Genomic DNA, 17,394 nt, shown 5'->3' with positions numbered 1-17,394 from the left:
AACCCATTCCCATTCTCCATAAATTGCGCAATTATTTCACTAAGACATCGCTTTATTTGTAGACAACTTTTGAAATCAAGAGTGTTAAGTACATTAGGCGGGCTGAAGTGATTATCCGTAGAGGCATACGGTTACTTAGGGTTACAGCAAACTAAAAACTATCATTTGTAATTGGTATTTACAGTCCAGTGTCGACTTTTCCAATCGGTGCAAGCCCAGAGTTTGTCCAATCTGAGTAGGCTGCAGTTCATCGAGTAATTGGGACAGAGTAATCGAAGCGAGATTGTGTGGACTTAGGGCTTGGCGGGTATGTCCTTCAGTGGTGTCTTCTCATCCTTGGCCTCGGGGTCCTTGGGGGAACCCGACTTGTTCCACGACTGCTCACTGCCAGATCCAAAGATGACGAAGACCAGGAACTCCAGTGCAAAGAGGACAATGGTAACGCCGAAGATGATGCGCCAGGCTCCGATGTTTTGCTGCAAGATATTCCAGATGCGCTCATAGAATACTAATTTGGGATTTCTTAGGCTTCCCTCAACTTACGTTTCCCTTGGTAACGAATCCCACAAAGAGGGGCACCACAATTCCTGGTAAAGTAGCCGCTGTGTTGGTCAGCGCCACCAGAGTGCCGGCAAAGTTGGGGGCAATGTCGATGTGATTGGACAGGAAACCGGAGAACATAGCGCCCATGGCCACGATTCCGACGGACATAACTGTCACAGCTTCATAGTGACGGCAGCCAATGTAGCAGAGAACCAGCAGACAAACTCCTGGGATCAAAGTGCAGATCGAGGTGGCAGTCTTTCGGGCAAAGGTGGTGCTGATTTTTCCTGATTGTTGTAAATAAAATTATATATATTTTCAATGATTCCCGAAAAAAATCCGACTTACCCTTCGCCTGCAGTGTGTCCAAGACCTTGCCGAGCACAATACTGAAGATGATCATGGGGAAGTAGGGGAGAGCACTGAGAGCCGCATTGCTGGCCACGTTGAACTTGAGCACCTGCTTCATGTAGAACGGAATTTCGATGAGGAACATGTACCAGCCGAAGTTGCTGCAGGTATGCGCGATCAGGATGGCCCAGAAGGGAATCGATTTGAAGACCTTGGCCCACGGCACAGGCGGATGGTGCTCCACCTTGGACTCCGTGCCCAGCGAGCTGGTGATCATGTGGCGTTCCTCGGCGCTGATAAAGCGCTGCTTGTTGGGATTGTCCTGCACCAAGATGATCCAGAGCAACATCCAGATGCAGCTGAGGCCACCCATCACGTAGAATACTGACTCCCAGCCCCACTGGGCGGAGAGGACGCCGGCTAGAAGGATTGAAAGAGCCGTGCCCGCCGATGTGCCCACATAAATGATGGTGGACATGACCATCCGCTCTGTGGGCGGGGCCCAGGAGGCGATCATCACGTGCATGGCCGGGAAGGAGGCTCCACCACCAACGCCCTCAAGCACTCGCATCAGGATCAGGCCACCGAAGTGCAAGTTGGTGAACACGGGAGTCAGCAGGGTGCACACCACATTGATGGCAACCGAGAAGAGCATCACCCACTTGGCGGAGAAGTTCTCGGCCACGTGGGCCAGCGGAATCTGGGAAACCAAATAGCCCCAGAAGTAGCAGCTCAGCAGGGTGCCCTGCAGGGGTTCACTCCAGTCGAAGGGTCCGTCATCCCCCTTTCCAGTTGCATTACTGGCACCGCCCGGCGGGTGGCACTCCTCGACCAGCGTAACTTGGCTGGCGTTCGAAAGCGTCACACTGGAGCCGCCATGTCCAGATTCGTGGTGAGCCTTTATGGCCGTGTGGTTAAGCATGGCCACCATGGCCACGCTCAGATTTACCTTCAGGCCGTAGACAATGGCCATGCCGATGGATCCCAGGAGGGCCAAGACATAGCGGGCGGGCACAAGTTCTGCAAAGAAGAAAAGGGTTTTTTTTTTTAATTAGGATCAACTAAATATGAACTTAAAATTAATTAAATCATTCCTCTTCATATTTAAAATTACATTACATTTTTTTAAGTTAGTAAACTCCGTGGCTTTAGAATAATTATTAAAAAATATCGTTAGAATATTGCATAATAATTTATATTATATATTGCCATAGTGTGAAGCAACACAAATTGATTAATATCAGCGATATTGATTGGCCAATTCAATTGTTGTGCGACGAGTTTCAATTAGCATTGATATTGGGGGAATGATAAAACCATTTAAGCCAACTAAGGCATGAGTTCTTTTGCTTCACAAACGTCGACTTCAAGCATTCCAATTCCAAACCAAAAATGTGGGAACTGGATATAGACATGACACCATTCCGGTATTTTAGGACTCAATCACCTGCTGACCAGTGGCCAGTTCAGGTCTCATTGTGCCCAGACACGAGTTCTGCGTAAAGGCAGGACTGATTATGGACAGTTGGGTAGGGTCAGTGAGGTAGATGGGACCACCGCACGCGCATCGATTCCAATTCCCGATTCCCGACCACTCGTAATCCGCACCGATGTCTGGCAATTATGAGCGCACGTTGCGATAACGCCCGCAGCGATACAAATTTATTGTCTTTATTTTCAATTTCACTTTCACGGCTGTCAGAAGTGGGCCTTTGGCGCTGGCAACATGATTATTTATATTTGCTAATTGTTCTACCGATACTGGGCGTACTATTTTGTCAATGTCTTGACATACTCTTCATCAGGGCGGGTACTTTGGCAATATTTAGAAGTAGCAACATAATAATAATATTGATAAAACAGGCAAGCAGGGAGGAATATATAATACAACATTTACTTTTTTAAATTACTTAATTGTAGTACTTTTATAGAAAAAAACATGTAGTTATATTTGAAATAAGACTAGGAACTGGAGAGCTACTATAGTTAGCTTAAGGACTGATTCCTTGCTCAAGTTCAATCGCAGAGTAACTTTTTTTCATAGAGCATTTCTTGGTCTTTCTTTAATCTTTATTTGCTTTTGGGCTAAATGCTGGAAACTACCATTAGCTTGCATCGCAGAGCCAGTTAGTATTCATAAATTCCCCTCTTGCGGTGCTAGACTTGTTTGCTTGTTTGATTAGGTGGGGCCCACTCGGTAGTGGTAAAGCTCAAGTGCTTAGGGTAATCTTTCAAGTGCTACCATAAGACCGACTGATCCTGGATAATTTCTAAATTAAACAAGCTCTTTGATGGCATGTGTTTGTAGAGAGTTCGAGTTAATATTCCTAATTGCTTAAGAATTTCGCAAAGGGGAAAAAAGTATTCTAAATTCATTGAACCAATTAGTAGAAAGGATTCGGTTAATCGAACCTTTTAATCCAATTTGTTATTAGGAGGTTCTTATTGCTGATTGTTTAAAGGTTTAATTGACCTATGTTAAGGGGTTTTAGCAAATTAGTTTTTATGGCAAATCAGTCGTGTACAAATTTCTTAATATGTAAACAGTTTCCAACTCCTTGAGTCAATATAATTGCTATCATTGAACTAAAAATAAATATGGAATTTAATTCCCTTATTGGTCTCATTTGATAAGAAAGAACTTTTATGGCCAAAATTGATTAAACATTTTTGCTGTAAACCTTCAGGGGTGTTCTAAATTAGTTTATTGTTAAACTCAATCGAGACAGCAAGCGATTTTCAATATTTCACAGGCCGACACGTAAACACAATAATAATATTTTCGCATAGTTTGATCAGAGTAAACACTATTATTTACCCATTGAAACGCTTGGCAAACTCTCGCAGTTTTTGTTGGGATAGGCTACCAAGAATGTCGCGCCGGTTCGTCTTGGGCGTTTGTTTGGGACGCACGAGCAAAGTGGCCATATGACTGCCAATATTGTTTATATCTTTGACTTCCATTTGACCTTGCCCGGACACCGGTCCCTGGGATATATATACATATATATATTATATAAAAACGCCAAAAACAAATCAAATATGCCAGCAATGGCGTGGGCGAGCATCTAAAAAAAGCCACAGCAACCTAAACCTAAAGGATATGGCGGCGTACCGTACGCACACACACATATACAAGGACACGGAAGCAGAATTCTGGGACTCACGCACACGAACGACCTTTGGCTGTGGCTTTAAGGTCAAAGCCTCATCTTGGCCTTGCATTTCGCCGGTTTGCCAGGGACTTTCGTCACTCGGCACCGCCTCGCCCACTTGTTGCACACACTGCGTATGATGCATCCCACGGATGCAGTCTCGAAATAGCTCTTTCGCTGCCAACGAAAGAGTCAACCCCCGAACAACCCACTCACCCTCCCCGGATGGCCAACTTACTGCCCAATATGCTGCCTTTGGCGGGCACTTCGTCCGTCATCTTGCCGAGATTCTGGTGCTCTAGCTGCAGCCGGCGACCCGGAAACCGTGAATTATTTATGCAAGCACAGATGGGAATAGATCTTTAGCGGCTTTAGCGCGGCGATAGCGACGATACCGACACCGAAACCGAGTCCGAAACCGATTTGCACACGTGCGTTGCCTTTGAAGGTTGCTCTCCAACTGAAGCGGCTGGCTGGAATGCTCTTTGCTTTTTGTGCGTCGTCCCCAAAAAATTTTCTATCGCTTGGAGAACAGGCCGTGTCGCCGGTCGACTTCGGGCTGTGTGCGTGAGTATCTATGTATGTCTGGTTTCGGTTGTGGTGGTGGTGGGTCTCGGTCTCGTTTTTTGGGATCTTGTTCTGTTCTCCGACCGAATGGACTCGGGATTTGGAATGCCTGTCGTTTGGCGCGTAGTTAGATACCAAGGCATGGCTTCGTATTCGTTTTTTCCGCTTTGAAAGCGTTTGTCATCATGCCCGATATCTTGAACATTTGCCCATACACAGAAAAAACAGTAATAAAGAATGAGTAGGGTTAGCTTTGTTTGGAACAATAACAAAACATAGTGTCCTTAAATTGAATATTTTAATAAATAATTATTTTAGGCATTTTATAAAGGCCAAGTATAATAAAATTCTTAAAAAAAGTAAATATTGAGAGCATTAAAAAATTAATAAATGAAATAAATCAATTTTCAGATTATTTTCTCATAGTTTCTAACTAGACAGGATAATTTTTGTATTTAATACAGATTATAGAATTCGTAGAAATTGTAATTCCATATATTTTCATTGTAATAGAATTATATTTCGTTTTATAACTATTCTTGCCCAGAGAACAATAAATATATGAAATTAAAATAAAACAAGAAATGAAGCTTACTTTTTAAACTGAAGCTTGGATAAACTGAAAAACATAACGAAATTAGATCATTTTTCATGTTAATTTGCCATGTACTATAGTCTTCCGATTTTTATAAAATATATTATATTCAATTCTGCTCATATGTACTATGTACTACAAAGGAAAAGATACTAATTGGAACGTTTTATCAAGATTGCTCTAAAACTGAGAGACTAGACTGGATAGAATAAATGCACCGATTTGAGGAAGGACATGGCTAGATTGACTCGGTTTTTGATACTGTTCAAGAACTTATGTACTGCATACTTTATAATATCAGATATGCATCACCCTACTTTAGTGATTTTTATTAAACCAGGTATATTTGGAGGTATAGAAGTGAAAAAGATAGAAAGTAATACAACATACAAATTTAAACACTTTAATGGCATGATAGACATGATGTAAAAACAAGGTCTTTCTGTGCAATATGCTTAATGCCAATATGCCTCAACCTTACTTACCATATGCCTCATCGCCAGGGTACAGTGACTCGCCCTGGGTAAATTTCATTTGATTCCATTCGATTGCATCGTCGGCAGCTCAGGTAGTTTGTAAGTACGTGCGGTTCGTGTATCCGCTGGATGCGGTGGTTGTGACCACTAAGTTTGCTTTTTACACGCGCGCCCACGCACTCATTTCACGCAAAGCATTCCAATGGCTGCCCCGGGGCGTTTCCGCCAATTTCGAAATTCTTCATGAATGGAAAAGTAATAACAATTTAAACGGTTAATTTACGATCGTTTTTTAATAGCATTTAAATTCAATTTGTGGCACATATTTGAGCAAAGGTGTTTCGAATTCATTCACATATTTATAAATCGAATGGGTTCTTAATAAAGAATATACACACATATTTCACACAAATAGTTTACCTATTTATATATTAGTAATTTGGTGAGTTCTAAAAATATATTTCTTAGAACAATGAATATAAGCAAATGTTTTATGAAGACAATTTCAAAATAAAAACGAGAAGAAAACAGATATAAACCTTTAATTTACGACAATTTTAAACAGCTTTAGAACTTAATTTATATCACTTTTAAGGCTTTAAAATGCTTCAGACAAATTGGTTTTTAATGAAAAACATGCATTAAAAGTAAAGGAGAAAAATTAATAGATGTTTTTCTGTATATATTCTATAGCCAGCTCTTAAATAAATATATTTCAAAAATATTATCCATCAAGAAGAAAAATATGTATAGTTAAGGCTTTTTTTGGTAGAATTTATATTTAATTTAACATAACAAATATTATTTAATTTAAAATGCAGACCATATACAGAAATACTATCAATTAAATTTGACTTATCTCAATGTCAGAGAACAAACATTTGTCGATTCACACAGAAGAAAGATAAAAATGTATAAAATTAGAAAAGGGGAGCCAAAGATTCTCCCTCTTTTGGTGTGCACTCTTTTTATATATACATATGTCGATCAATTGTTATAAAAGTGCGGGATGAATTGACAATTAGCTTGCCTTACTCAACTCGACCAGGCAACAAAATAAAAATTATATAAATTTCGTCTATAATGGTGACGAAAAAAGACAATGTATAAAGCGGTTATTAAACATGCAAAACGCGTGCATAAAATTAGTATAAACATGGCAAGCCGATCTAGACCCGGTGGCCCATCCGTAAAGCCCAATCGAACGTATCCGAAATATATTTATACATTTTTTCCATTTTTGTTTTGGTTTTTATTCCATTCAGTTAGGGTTTTTATACACCTGATCCGAGTCGAAGCACTGTTTATAATTATAAACGAATTTCTTATTTGGGCTGTTAATTAACGTCAATCTTACAAGTGTTTCAACGCTTCGATCTCATGATAAGAGGTGCGAAATCGTGCTGCCCGTGGGGGGAATCGCTAAAACAAATGCTTCCTATTGGAAAGAAGTCATGAGTTAGTTAACTGAATGGGTAGTTATAGTTATCGTATAGAAACATTAAATACATTTTTAAACAGAACTTAAAATAGCATACAGTTTGCCTAACTACTTTTCTTTACTCATTTGGCCAGCTTCTGAGTATATTCTTTCTAGTCATTGCTTATTTGCTGATGAAATATGCAAATGTCCCTCCAGCTCTCTCCTCGCGTTGGTTTCCATTATTGCCGGCAGTTCCTTCTCTTTTGATGTCATTCCTCCTCAGCTTCAGGCTCCACTGCCCCCGAATCGTTATTTATCCATACACACTCCCTCCTGGGTTTTTTTTTTGCAATTTTCTCTGTTGTTTGTATTTACATATTTAGTTTTCCTTGGCCATATGGCGTTTTGGGGTAGAGCCGGGAAGTTGTGTTACATTCTGCAACTGACAAATGATGGTCCACTTCCGATAAGATATGAGGTAGGGTACAAATCTGCACTCCTGCCATATGTTTTGGTTTTAAAAAGTTTGTACATTTCCCTATAAAATGTAGTAACAAGTCGCTTAGTTTGTAAAATACTAATAATAATAATGACAAAATTATATAAACAAAATCTTGAGGTAGGGTTTACAAACACACACTTTAAAATTTAAATAAGTGAATAAAGTAAAAATGGATGTCTCAAAATGTTGGTACTAAAATTGTATTTAAGGCACACCATTTTGGAGTGTGTTGCTCTTCGTTTAAAAAATATGTCTTCTTTTATAGTTACAATTATAATACTGTCATCCAAAGACACTTAAGGTTGTGTTAAGTCATGAATTGAGATGCAGCATTTTAAGTTAAAAAGTTTAATCCTTAAATATTAAAAAGGGTAACCCGTAGTCGTCATACTCAGTATTTTCATCGATTCCCCTCTCAAATAAGTATAAAGCAGAGTACCCACAAATGCATTTTAGTATCTGGACCTTGGTGTTTTGTTTATTTGCCTTACTGTTTATGGTATTGTTTATGGCTGAAAAGGTCTCGGGATGATGGGTACTGTTTGCATAAAGTCGACCTCATCAAGCGTCCGCGTCCGGACCAGAACTTTGTTTTCAACGTCCAGTTGCCACAATAGAGGCTTCATGGCTGCTTGCTTCCTCTCTGTGTATCTCTGACGGGCATGGTCCCCGTGTCATTTGGATTTGCATGGAACATTAAAGAAGTACAACGGCGTGTGCCCTCAGGGTAAAACAAAGTACTGGCTTCTGATGACAGATGATGAAACCCAGAGTCCCACTTCGGTTGATGTCAACGCGTGTGCGGAATCCAATTGGTTTTTATTTAATTTTTGGCACACACTTCGATGGCTGTGTAGAGATCCCCAATTTTCAAATTTCCTTCTCTGGGTGTGTGTTTAGCTTTTAATTGGCATTCATTGAATTGTCTCCCAATTTTCATTTATTTAACTTTCCTTCCACTTGGTCTCGGGTGGGTTTTTATCGGTTGACAACGAAAGCATAGAGAGATGAAAATGATTTTTATGACTTTTTCATTGAAAAGCTGTTACTGTTACTGCGCTGAAGAAGAAATGCCAAATTGACACATTTCTGTGATCAATCAGAGAGGGGGAAACACAAGTGCCCCAATATTCCAATTTCTAGCCAAGTCAATGTCCCCTGGGGAATCCTGAAAAATCTTGAAATAACCCCATAATGATCCCATGCTTCGTTGGTTTTCAAACCAAAGACTTGTTTATTTAATCGTAAATCAGTTGCTTGTAAATAAATATATATTTTTAAATTAAGCTCGCGCAAAGAACTTAAGGCGTAAATAAAAGGCCAAATATTCAGGGACCCGAAAAAGTGTAAGGGAAAATATATGTATATATGGTATGTAAGTATGTCAAAACGTATTTTATAGTTACTTGAGTGTTCATAATCATATATATTTCATATTGTATTGTATACACACACACATATAGGCTATTAATGCATTTTAAATACTCGTTCGATTCGGGTATCCGTGTATAAGTAATTATATAATTTAGTTTCTCATATTCCATAGTACATATGTATATGTATGTTTGATTATTACCAAAAAACAGTCAGACAATTTCATTTAAATCAAATGTATGTACGCCTCTCCTCCGTGCGGCATCGAATATTTTCAATATTTGAGCCCTGAGCCATTTCCTCGACAAAAAGTTTGCATAGTTGTATACATATATATCATACTATATATTATTAGCGGTTATTCGGTATATCGTTAGGTGTCTATATACGATTAAAATTCTCATTGAGTGATCGTCTTGTCCCAAGTCGGCGCGTGTCTGTATAAAATGATGCATTCCCGTGTGGCGCTTTGTGTAATCTTCGTGGCTTCAAAAATGTTTTAGTTTTTTTTAGATTGCAATTAAAGCAGCTAGTAGATGGCATGGCATCATAGCATCTGAGCCGGAGCCCGGCCAGAGTGGATATCATAGATATACATATATATATTTGAAGGTTCTCTTCTCAATCTTTGTACTAGTAGGGAAGCCTCTAGTTCGATAAGTACTCGTGTAAGATACTGATAGTTTAGCTCTCTCGCTTGGCTTCAGTGGTAATTGTACATTTAGTTGCCGTAGACACTGATTCTTACGTGGGTTATAGTATGTGGCGTAGATTCGGTTTCGTTCCGCTTAATTTCTGGGCTGGATCAGGGTGTCGGTTGGGTTTCGAGGGGCAAAATCGCTGAGCCCTGTTCACACTATAATTTGATTATGTTCCTCACGACGGACATGGTTAGAGCCCGTGTATATGCATATAACAATAGGTTAGTTACTGGTATTTGGTTTAAAATTGAAATTCTACACAAAAATTGCACACGAGTTGAGTTCACTCTATCTCAATACTATAATTGAATTCGAAATGTTGGATATTGGATTATGTTCAATGCTCAAAAAAACGAGAAATACTCCTCCGGGGGCCTTAACAACACTATTAACTATCGATGCATTCGGATCTTTAGAAGTACTTCTCGCCATTATAGCTGGAGCCGCGCTCGGCCACCGGCTCGTTCATGAACTGGCTCTGGCTCACGGATCGCTTCTTCTTGGCCACCATATACCGCTGCTTCGATGACCCAAATCCTACGGAGAGCAATTCGAAATTTAATACACTCCATTTAGGAGGTCGGCTGATTCAGACTTACGGCTATTGAGGCCATTGTACTTGTGCTGGCGCGGCACATACTCGTACTTGGGCATCACCTGGCTCTGGGCCTCCATTGGCAATCCGTAGTAGTCCACCAGACCGGGCTGAGCCTGGGCCTGTACGGGCACATCCATCCAGCTACCCGCTGGCACATAGTCCAGATCATCGGAGCTGATCATGGGCACTGAGCTCTCCACATCGCTCTCCTTGCGCGCCCGCTCGCCGGCCTCTACCAAGGCGACCAGAGCCAACATGTCGGCGGGATTCAGCTTGGTAGTGTCCCGTTTGAGTCTAAAATTGTAATGGAAACTAATTTGAAATATCCATATACACTTTAAATATATATTAAAAAGCAAACCTAATCTATTTTATTACTCATACGCCATGGTGACCCACTTACCGCATATCATTGAAGCGCCGATACTTGTTGAGGTTAATATTTTCGCTATTATAGGCACTTCCACTGCTCGCACCATTTGGACTGGCCAAGTTGTAGAAGATTCCACGCTTGTTCCGGTCATCCAGGTTGTAGTTTCTGTTGGCATAGGTCAGCGGCACCGACAGGGGAATGCTCTCCAGGTAGGCCTCGGCATTCAGCAGGTTTTGCAGATTATCGTAGGCCTTGTTACGGGCACTCGAGCCACTCACTAAATAATATACAGACCAAATTAAAATTAAAAGTATTCAAATTTTTTTTAAGATTAAAAGTAGAAGGAAACACATAATCGTAAAGGGGTTTATAATTTTCGCGAGTTTACGCACCTCTTCGCTCCGGCACATAGTCGTCGACCTCCTGGAGATCCCGCTCGCCGTAGGTGACCGGAACGGATGCCTCATAGTCGTCGGACCAGACGCCCTGCGGCACATCGCTGCCGTAGTCGGTGGGCGCCAGGTACGGGTTGTACTCGTAGTTGATGCCCCGCTTGCGCATCGTGGAGCTGGCCACCGCCTCCTCCAAGGCAGTGGGTTCCTCCTGGTACTGCTGCTGGCTGTTCTGGGCGGCGGCAGCCACAGCGGCCAGGATCTCATCGTTGCTGGGCAGGGCGTAGACGCCGGATGGCACCTGTTGCTGCTGCTGGTTTGCCGGGCTGCTGCTCCTGGCAGCGGGGGCATTGCTGAAGGAAGCGGGCACAATTTCCGGGCTGGACTTTTTGTCGGCCGTGGGCACGGCGGTGGCCTCCTCCGAGCGTTTCGCTGCTGGAAGAGAGGAAAAGAGGAGAGACACAAATTGAAATTGAAATTCCCCATTGCCTACTTTCGGGCACTCTAATTTTCCATTTCCCATTTCCCGGAGCTGATTCAATAAATTCGCCACCCCCACTCGTCGTTGCTCGGTGACCGCAAAACCAATTAGCCGCCGTCCACCAACGAGTTCCATAATTGTTTTATGCACTCGAACATATTTCGCGGTCGGCGCTAATTGCTTTTAGCGCTCCGACAGCCGGCTTTATGGCTATGTGCTTATGTAATTCCCATGGAGAGTCGCCCCCTGCAGCTGGGTCGTCCTTAAGCCAGTCGCCTCGAGGACTTGACTGGACCGACCTTATTAATCCTAATCACATTTGCCGCTGCCAATCGAAAGGGGTGGCTGTCCTTACGCAACAGCTGCTTCGCTAATTGGCCCGGCTTAATTCCCCCATGGCTTAGCTCTGGGGCTCCGGTCTCAGCCGGAATCGAATGATAATCGACCGCTGGCAGCCGGCAATTAAGCTTTAGTTAACACTTGACATGAGCCCTCCACATGAACGATTTGAGGCGGTTATTCCAACTCTAAATCGTCTACACCCAGGTGGAGCAGGCGCCCCGGGCGTGACTGAAACTCGTTGGAGTCCCCGTCAGCGGATTTGGCATTTCGCAAGGTTCTGCAAATTAGCATACTTAAACTCCTATATATATGGGGGGGTTTTTTCTATCGGTTCTCTTTGGAACTCTATCAGCTTTTGCTTATCTAGTTGGCAACTTTGATGGGGGCGATTATCGGGAACAGAGATACCATTGGGCCTGAAGTGGAGACTGATAGATAACCAGACAATACCAAATGGCTATGATTTATACGAGCCCGAACGATTAATCTGTTATTAACTTGGTGCCAATTGACTGCCGCGTCATCAAAAGCGGCTACAGGTGAGCTGGCAATCAGGAAATGGTAACCAATAAAATTGTAATGGTTTTTGGAGCCGCCCTCAGGTGTGCCGTATCATATGTAGATTTTAGCTCAGAAAAAAGAACATCGGGAATATGGAAAACCACATTCATAAAAAAATATATATAAATATAGATAATAAGACGGAATTTAGGGTAAATATTCGGGGTTTTAGCTGTTTATAAGTTATCCTTTGGAAATCCTTTATTTACAAATAATTTAACGTAGTCATGGCTAAAAACGGTGTCACTTCTGAGACCCATTCATCTGTAGGTTCTTTCTAAGAAAATGTGACTCAGCTCTATGAAATTCTAGCTTAGTTGGGCAACAAATGTACATACTTTAAGGGAACACAGTTTATGGATTACACGTAACCCAGTTTACAATGCCCCAGAGTCCTTGGGAGCCAGCCAACCAGCCAGTCAGCCAACAATTCCTGAAGTCCTCTGGCTAAATGATTCCGAGAATCCAAAGTCATTTAATACCAGCAATTCTCGTGTTTCGCTTCAACTTGTTTTTTTCCTACTGTTAAATATGGATTTATGTCCTGCTCTCTGATGTCCATTAAAAGGGGTCTGGGCGTGAGCGCATAAATGGCAGTAAACACAAAAAACAGGCAAGAAAATTCCATGCTCTGACGTTTGTCTGACGTTGGCCTGGTTGCTTTTTTGTTTGTGCCTTTCTCTGAGCCACCACACTCTCGGTGTTCGCTGAACTGTAAAAGTATCAACAAGTTGTTTGCTCTCCACACGCATACATGCGCAGAGATTAGGGTGACAGGAGGTGGTGGGGTGGCTGGGTGTTGGCCGGAGCTGGCCCTGATCCTGGGCAAGCAGCTGTTGTGAAAGTCGCCGCATGAACACAATTAACGCCATGGCTAAGTGCGTTGGCAGCCTTGGGCTTCTTCTGCTCCTCTCCTTTTCCCCAGAAATAACTCAATAACAGTGGCATATGGAAAAATTTGTGCCATCAAAAAATATAGAGGGGGGAATGCGATTGGGACCGAGAGTTTAATGGGAGCCTGCGGTTGCGGTGGTGGGATCAGGATCGGGATCTGGCCCAGGTCCTTTCTCTGAATATTTCATAGTCCCTCGCCGAGTGACAGGAGGGGGCAGCGCAGCCATTGCTTTTATAAATATTTAATGTGCACACTCGACTGCCGCCGCTGCTGGTGCGTAAATTAAACGCAAACGCAAGGGGTGGACCCTATTTCGCTTTGCATTTTAAAGAGCGTCAAGAGGCCCAACAGCTGGCCGATTAAAGTCTGGGTTGAGCTGTTTGACGTTCTCATTAAGCTGCCATATGTAATTTAATAAACACGCAGTGAGGCCGCACTTCTTAGGGGACTTGATAAATCTATTTAAGGCGAGCCCTGGTGAGGGAAAAACAATCTATTTAAAGTTTAAGAAAGAATTACCTTGAAGTGTATTTGGGAAATGTTAACACATACTATAAATGTAACACGAAAACACTTGGAAAGTTGCCATAAATAAGCTTTGATTAAAAATATGATCTAGGTAGTGCCTCTCCTCAGAATTTTCAGAAGGGAGGAAGCTCTTCCTCGTCAGATTATATTATATAAAACGTATACATTATATGTGGCTTTTTAATATAATGTAATGTATACTTCATCTCGAATTTCCTCAAATTTTTAGGTCACCAGGTGTTACTTTAAAAAGAAGATTAAGTCCCAGTTAAGTCCTTTCTGTGCCATATGCTGTCCATATAGATTTTAATTGGATTAAACTCGTAGCTTGCCAGACAAATTGTCCACCCAAATTCAATTTATTACAATCGTTTTTATTTTTTTTTCGTGGGACCTGTGCTTGACATTTTGATGTGGCCGTCATTGGCTTTGGGCGATTGACATTTGACCGAAAGCCAAGCAGCTTGCTGGCTGCCGTCGCTTTTTGGCCTTTGTTTCTGCGGTTTTGGGTGGCTAGCGCTAACGAACGTGTTGCATACACTTGGGCGCCGTGGAAAATTGTGGAAACAAGCTGAAAAATGTAAAGGAAAGGGGCTAACAGCTTTGGGCCCGATGCAAACTTAAGGGCTCAATCCTGCGGTGGGCTGAATAAGGAGCTGCGGCTGGAGCTGGGTACCCTGGGGCCACATCCAAGCCAAGATGTGGCGAAGGACGCGATGCTAGGCGAATGGCGCCAGGCAAGCAGAAAAACCAGAAATCGCAGAAGGGGCTGAAAACTTTCGCCTTTGCTTAACTCGCTTTCTAAAAATAGAAATGAAATCGCGCGCACGTACACACACACTTTCCCAACAAGGAGGGCAAACACACACACACAACACTTGGCATAAATGCGCACCCATGGCTGTCTGTGTGTGTGTGTGTGTGCACAAAGGAGGCTGGCCGCCATTTTGTGTGGCAAACGCCTACGCGATGTTTAACTGCGCTACAGCTCGGTGTGTGTGGCTGTGTTGGTGTGCTTCCTGTTACATATGTATGGACAAAGTAGGTGCACTGAGGAAAAAAAGGTTTATGTGAACTATTTATGTTGTAATGCAGAAGTCAGCATATTTTTATATATTTAAAAAGCTAGTTTGCAATAACAACCATTGATACTCAAAACTAACGAAAATTTGAAAAGCTTAATCCCGAGTTAAATAGAAATCTCTCAAAACTATAGGGAAGCAACAGAAATTATCAAAATACTTAATCCTTTTATAAGTAGAAGTCTATATAAAAGTATATAAACTTTACATATCAGAAGTTTTACAGAGATTTCTAAAGATTTGACCAGAGATTTTGTTAAAAATAACATAAATATATGTAAAGGTGCTGAAGAAAAACCAAGTGTATATCGCGAAAAAAAACCTCAAAAATGACATTGCATACTAAAAGACGTTGTAAGTGTTATAAAATCTCTAGTGATTTCTGGACCCCAGAATATTATATTTTTTCTTAAAGATCCAATTATTAAAATCTACTAAAGTCTTATTGAAACATATAGAAAAAAAACTTTAAATTAGCTCTATAAAAAATATTAAAAAAGCATTATAATAATAATAACTGTCTGATTGATTTTTAAATTATATGTAATTCTTTTTTATTTACTTGATGCACTAAGGGGGTAACGACATACATAAGCTCGTTTAATGTCTAGAGATATGTCGTTTTTAAAGTGACATAACTTCGCGACTGACGTTTTCAAAATGACATAACACCGATAGAAAAAAAGGGAAAAACGAACCGGGCGGAGATATGTCGTCGGAGATATGCCACAGTAAATTTAAGGTCAAAGATATATTGTAAAATATATAACAAACTCTTTAACGTTTTCCCTGATTTTAAGGTGAACTTAGCCATATTTTCGCAGTGTACGGATAGTAATGATTCACTAAGCCAGTGAAAAACAACAACCTCAAGATGGAAATTTGTGAAAACGTGCAAAATGGACGGGGAGGCGCGTGGGCGAGCGAGACAAGACAGCGACAGCTGTCGTCCTGGCGCAAAACACCTACGCAATTTCCTGGCGAACAACGAGCGGGAAATGGGAAATGGAAAATGCTAAATGAGATGAGCTCCGTCGTAAGGGAGCCACTCGAGCGGATGCCAGTGGGTTGAAAGGAGGAGCAAGAGGTCGCTTATGCTCACGCCAACGCATTCGCCGAGCAGGAGCAACATAAGCAGATTTCGCCTAGGGCCGAGGGCGAACATTTTTCAAAACTCAAAATTTCTCAATGACCTTTAACATTAACTGCGACGAGTGTGGGCGGAGGGTTGGGAACTGAGCTCCACCCACGGAATCACCTGAACTTTGCCACTCACCTGCTGCCGGCTGTTGCTGTTGATGCTGCTCCTGAAGCTGCTGCTGCTGCTGGTGCTCCTGCTGTAGCTGGAGCTTATTGCTGGCACTGGTGGAAAGCTCCGAGTTCTGGGCGAGCACGGAGGCGGGCACTGCCTGGATCTCGACCAGAAGCAGTGGGCTGAGGCACAGGATCAGGGCAAGCGCCATCATGGGATTGCCCCGCTGCTGCAGTGACATGTGTCGCATGTTGCACCTGCGGTGTTAACGGATCGGGGCACTTCACTAACAGGCTGTGTCCCAAACGAGGCTCTTCGGATGTGACTGGGTGACTGGGAAGTCGACTCCTTGCTGCTGGTCTCCGTGTCACTTTTCAGAGGTTCGCGCCCTTCGACTGTTCTGAATGAACTGACGTACCAGCGCCGCAGTGCAACAGTTTTTAACGGACTGGCCTCGATTCTGACTTCGATTTCGTGCCGTTGTCCGTGTTTGCAGCCCCAGTCCCGGTGGGCAACCCTCCGCCGCCCGGTTCCCGCTGCTCCCGAGCAGTCTGCACACAACCTACGTCACTCTCATTGATAAGAATTGCGGACCTCGAGGATGCCTGCTTACGTAGGTCCATCGGGGGGCAGTCAGTCCTCGTGCATTGCGCATGCGCCGGGTCTGCAAAGAGCAGCGCCACTGCTTGGTCACATATTTGAGCCGTGAGCTGATGGTAAATATGCCAAGTATGCCTGTATGACACAAGCTTTAAAAGACTTGTATGCCTTTAACATTTTATGAGTGTGATTTTATTAAAATCATTTCATTGAAAATATTTGTTACTTTTCCTAGATCACTTAGGTTTTAACTAAGTCTTAAGAGTATCCCCAATCACAAAAATATTCTTATGGGTTGAAAGCAGCTAAACTCTTTAAAATGGGCATGAAAATATATTCCTTTTTTATAATTAGAGATAAATTTGATCCCAAAATATATTAAATAACAACAAAGTTTATATGACTTCCATAGGATAAAGTTTCAATCTGGTCTGTTCGGATAAAAAAAATTTGGAAAACTATGTACATATATGCAAATAACATTAAAACTAAGAGGCTAGGCTTACTTGGTTGTTAATGCTGATCAAGAATATACAGATATATGTATAAAGGCTCAGAAATTGTGGATGCACTGCGTTGCACATTTCAATATAATACACATAC

At 42.1% G+C, this 17,394-nt stretch overlaps 2 protein-coding genes across 4 annotated transcripts; both read right to left on the bottom strand.

The window, feature by feature from the left end:
• Positions 1-37: 37 nt before the first annotated feature.
• MFS3 (major facilitator superfamily transporter 3) lies at positions 38-4,519 on the bottom strand. The gene is made up of 4 exons (XM_017166489.3): positions 4,288-4,519; positions 892-1,914; positions 544-830; positions 38-476 (listed from the first exon to the last, which is right to left on the bottom strand). The coding sequence occupies exons 1-4, from the start codon at positions 4,325-4,327 to the stop codon at positions 294-296; spliced, it is 1,533 nt and encodes a 510-aa protein (XP_017021978.1). The 5' UTR covers positions 4,328-4,519; the 3' UTR covers positions 38-293.
• Positions 4,520-8,822: 4,303 nt separating this feature from the next.
• Positions 8,823-17,207, bottom strand: LOC108074450 (uncharacterized). Of its 3 annotated transcripts, XM_070284190.1 has the most exons (6): positions 16,805-17,205; positions 16,216-16,753; positions 11,051-11,485; positions 10,689-10,935; positions 10,287-10,579; positions 8,823-10,224 (listed from the first exon to the last, which is right to left on the bottom strand). In XM_070284190.1, the coding sequence occupies exons 2-6, from the start codon at positions 16,439-16,441 to the stop codon at positions 10,100-10,102; spliced, it is 1,326 nt and encodes a 441-aa protein (XP_070140291.1). In that variant the 5' UTR covers positions 16,442-16,753; positions 16,805-17,205; the 3' UTR covers positions 8,823-10,099. The 3 variants fall into 3 exon arrangements, with proteins under 3 accessions (XP_070140291.1, XP_017021981.1, XP_017021980.1); XM_017166492.3 differs by having other exon boundaries at positions 11,051-11,482; positions 16,216-17,207; XM_017166491.3 differs by having other exon boundaries at positions 16,216-17,205.
• Positions 17,208-17,394: the final 187 nt, after the last annotated feature.

This window comes from Drosophila kikkawai, chromosome 2R (assembly GCF_030179895.1).
Source record: "Drosophila kikkawai strain 14028-0561.14 chromosome 2R, DkikHiC1v2, whole genome shotgun sequence".
Taxonomy (NCBI): Eukaryota; Metazoa; Arthropoda; class Insecta; order Diptera; family Drosophilidae; genus Drosophila; species Drosophila kikkawai.
Note: the sequence above shows the minus strand (reverse complement) of the source record. Positions and strands in the feature narration are given on the sequence as shown.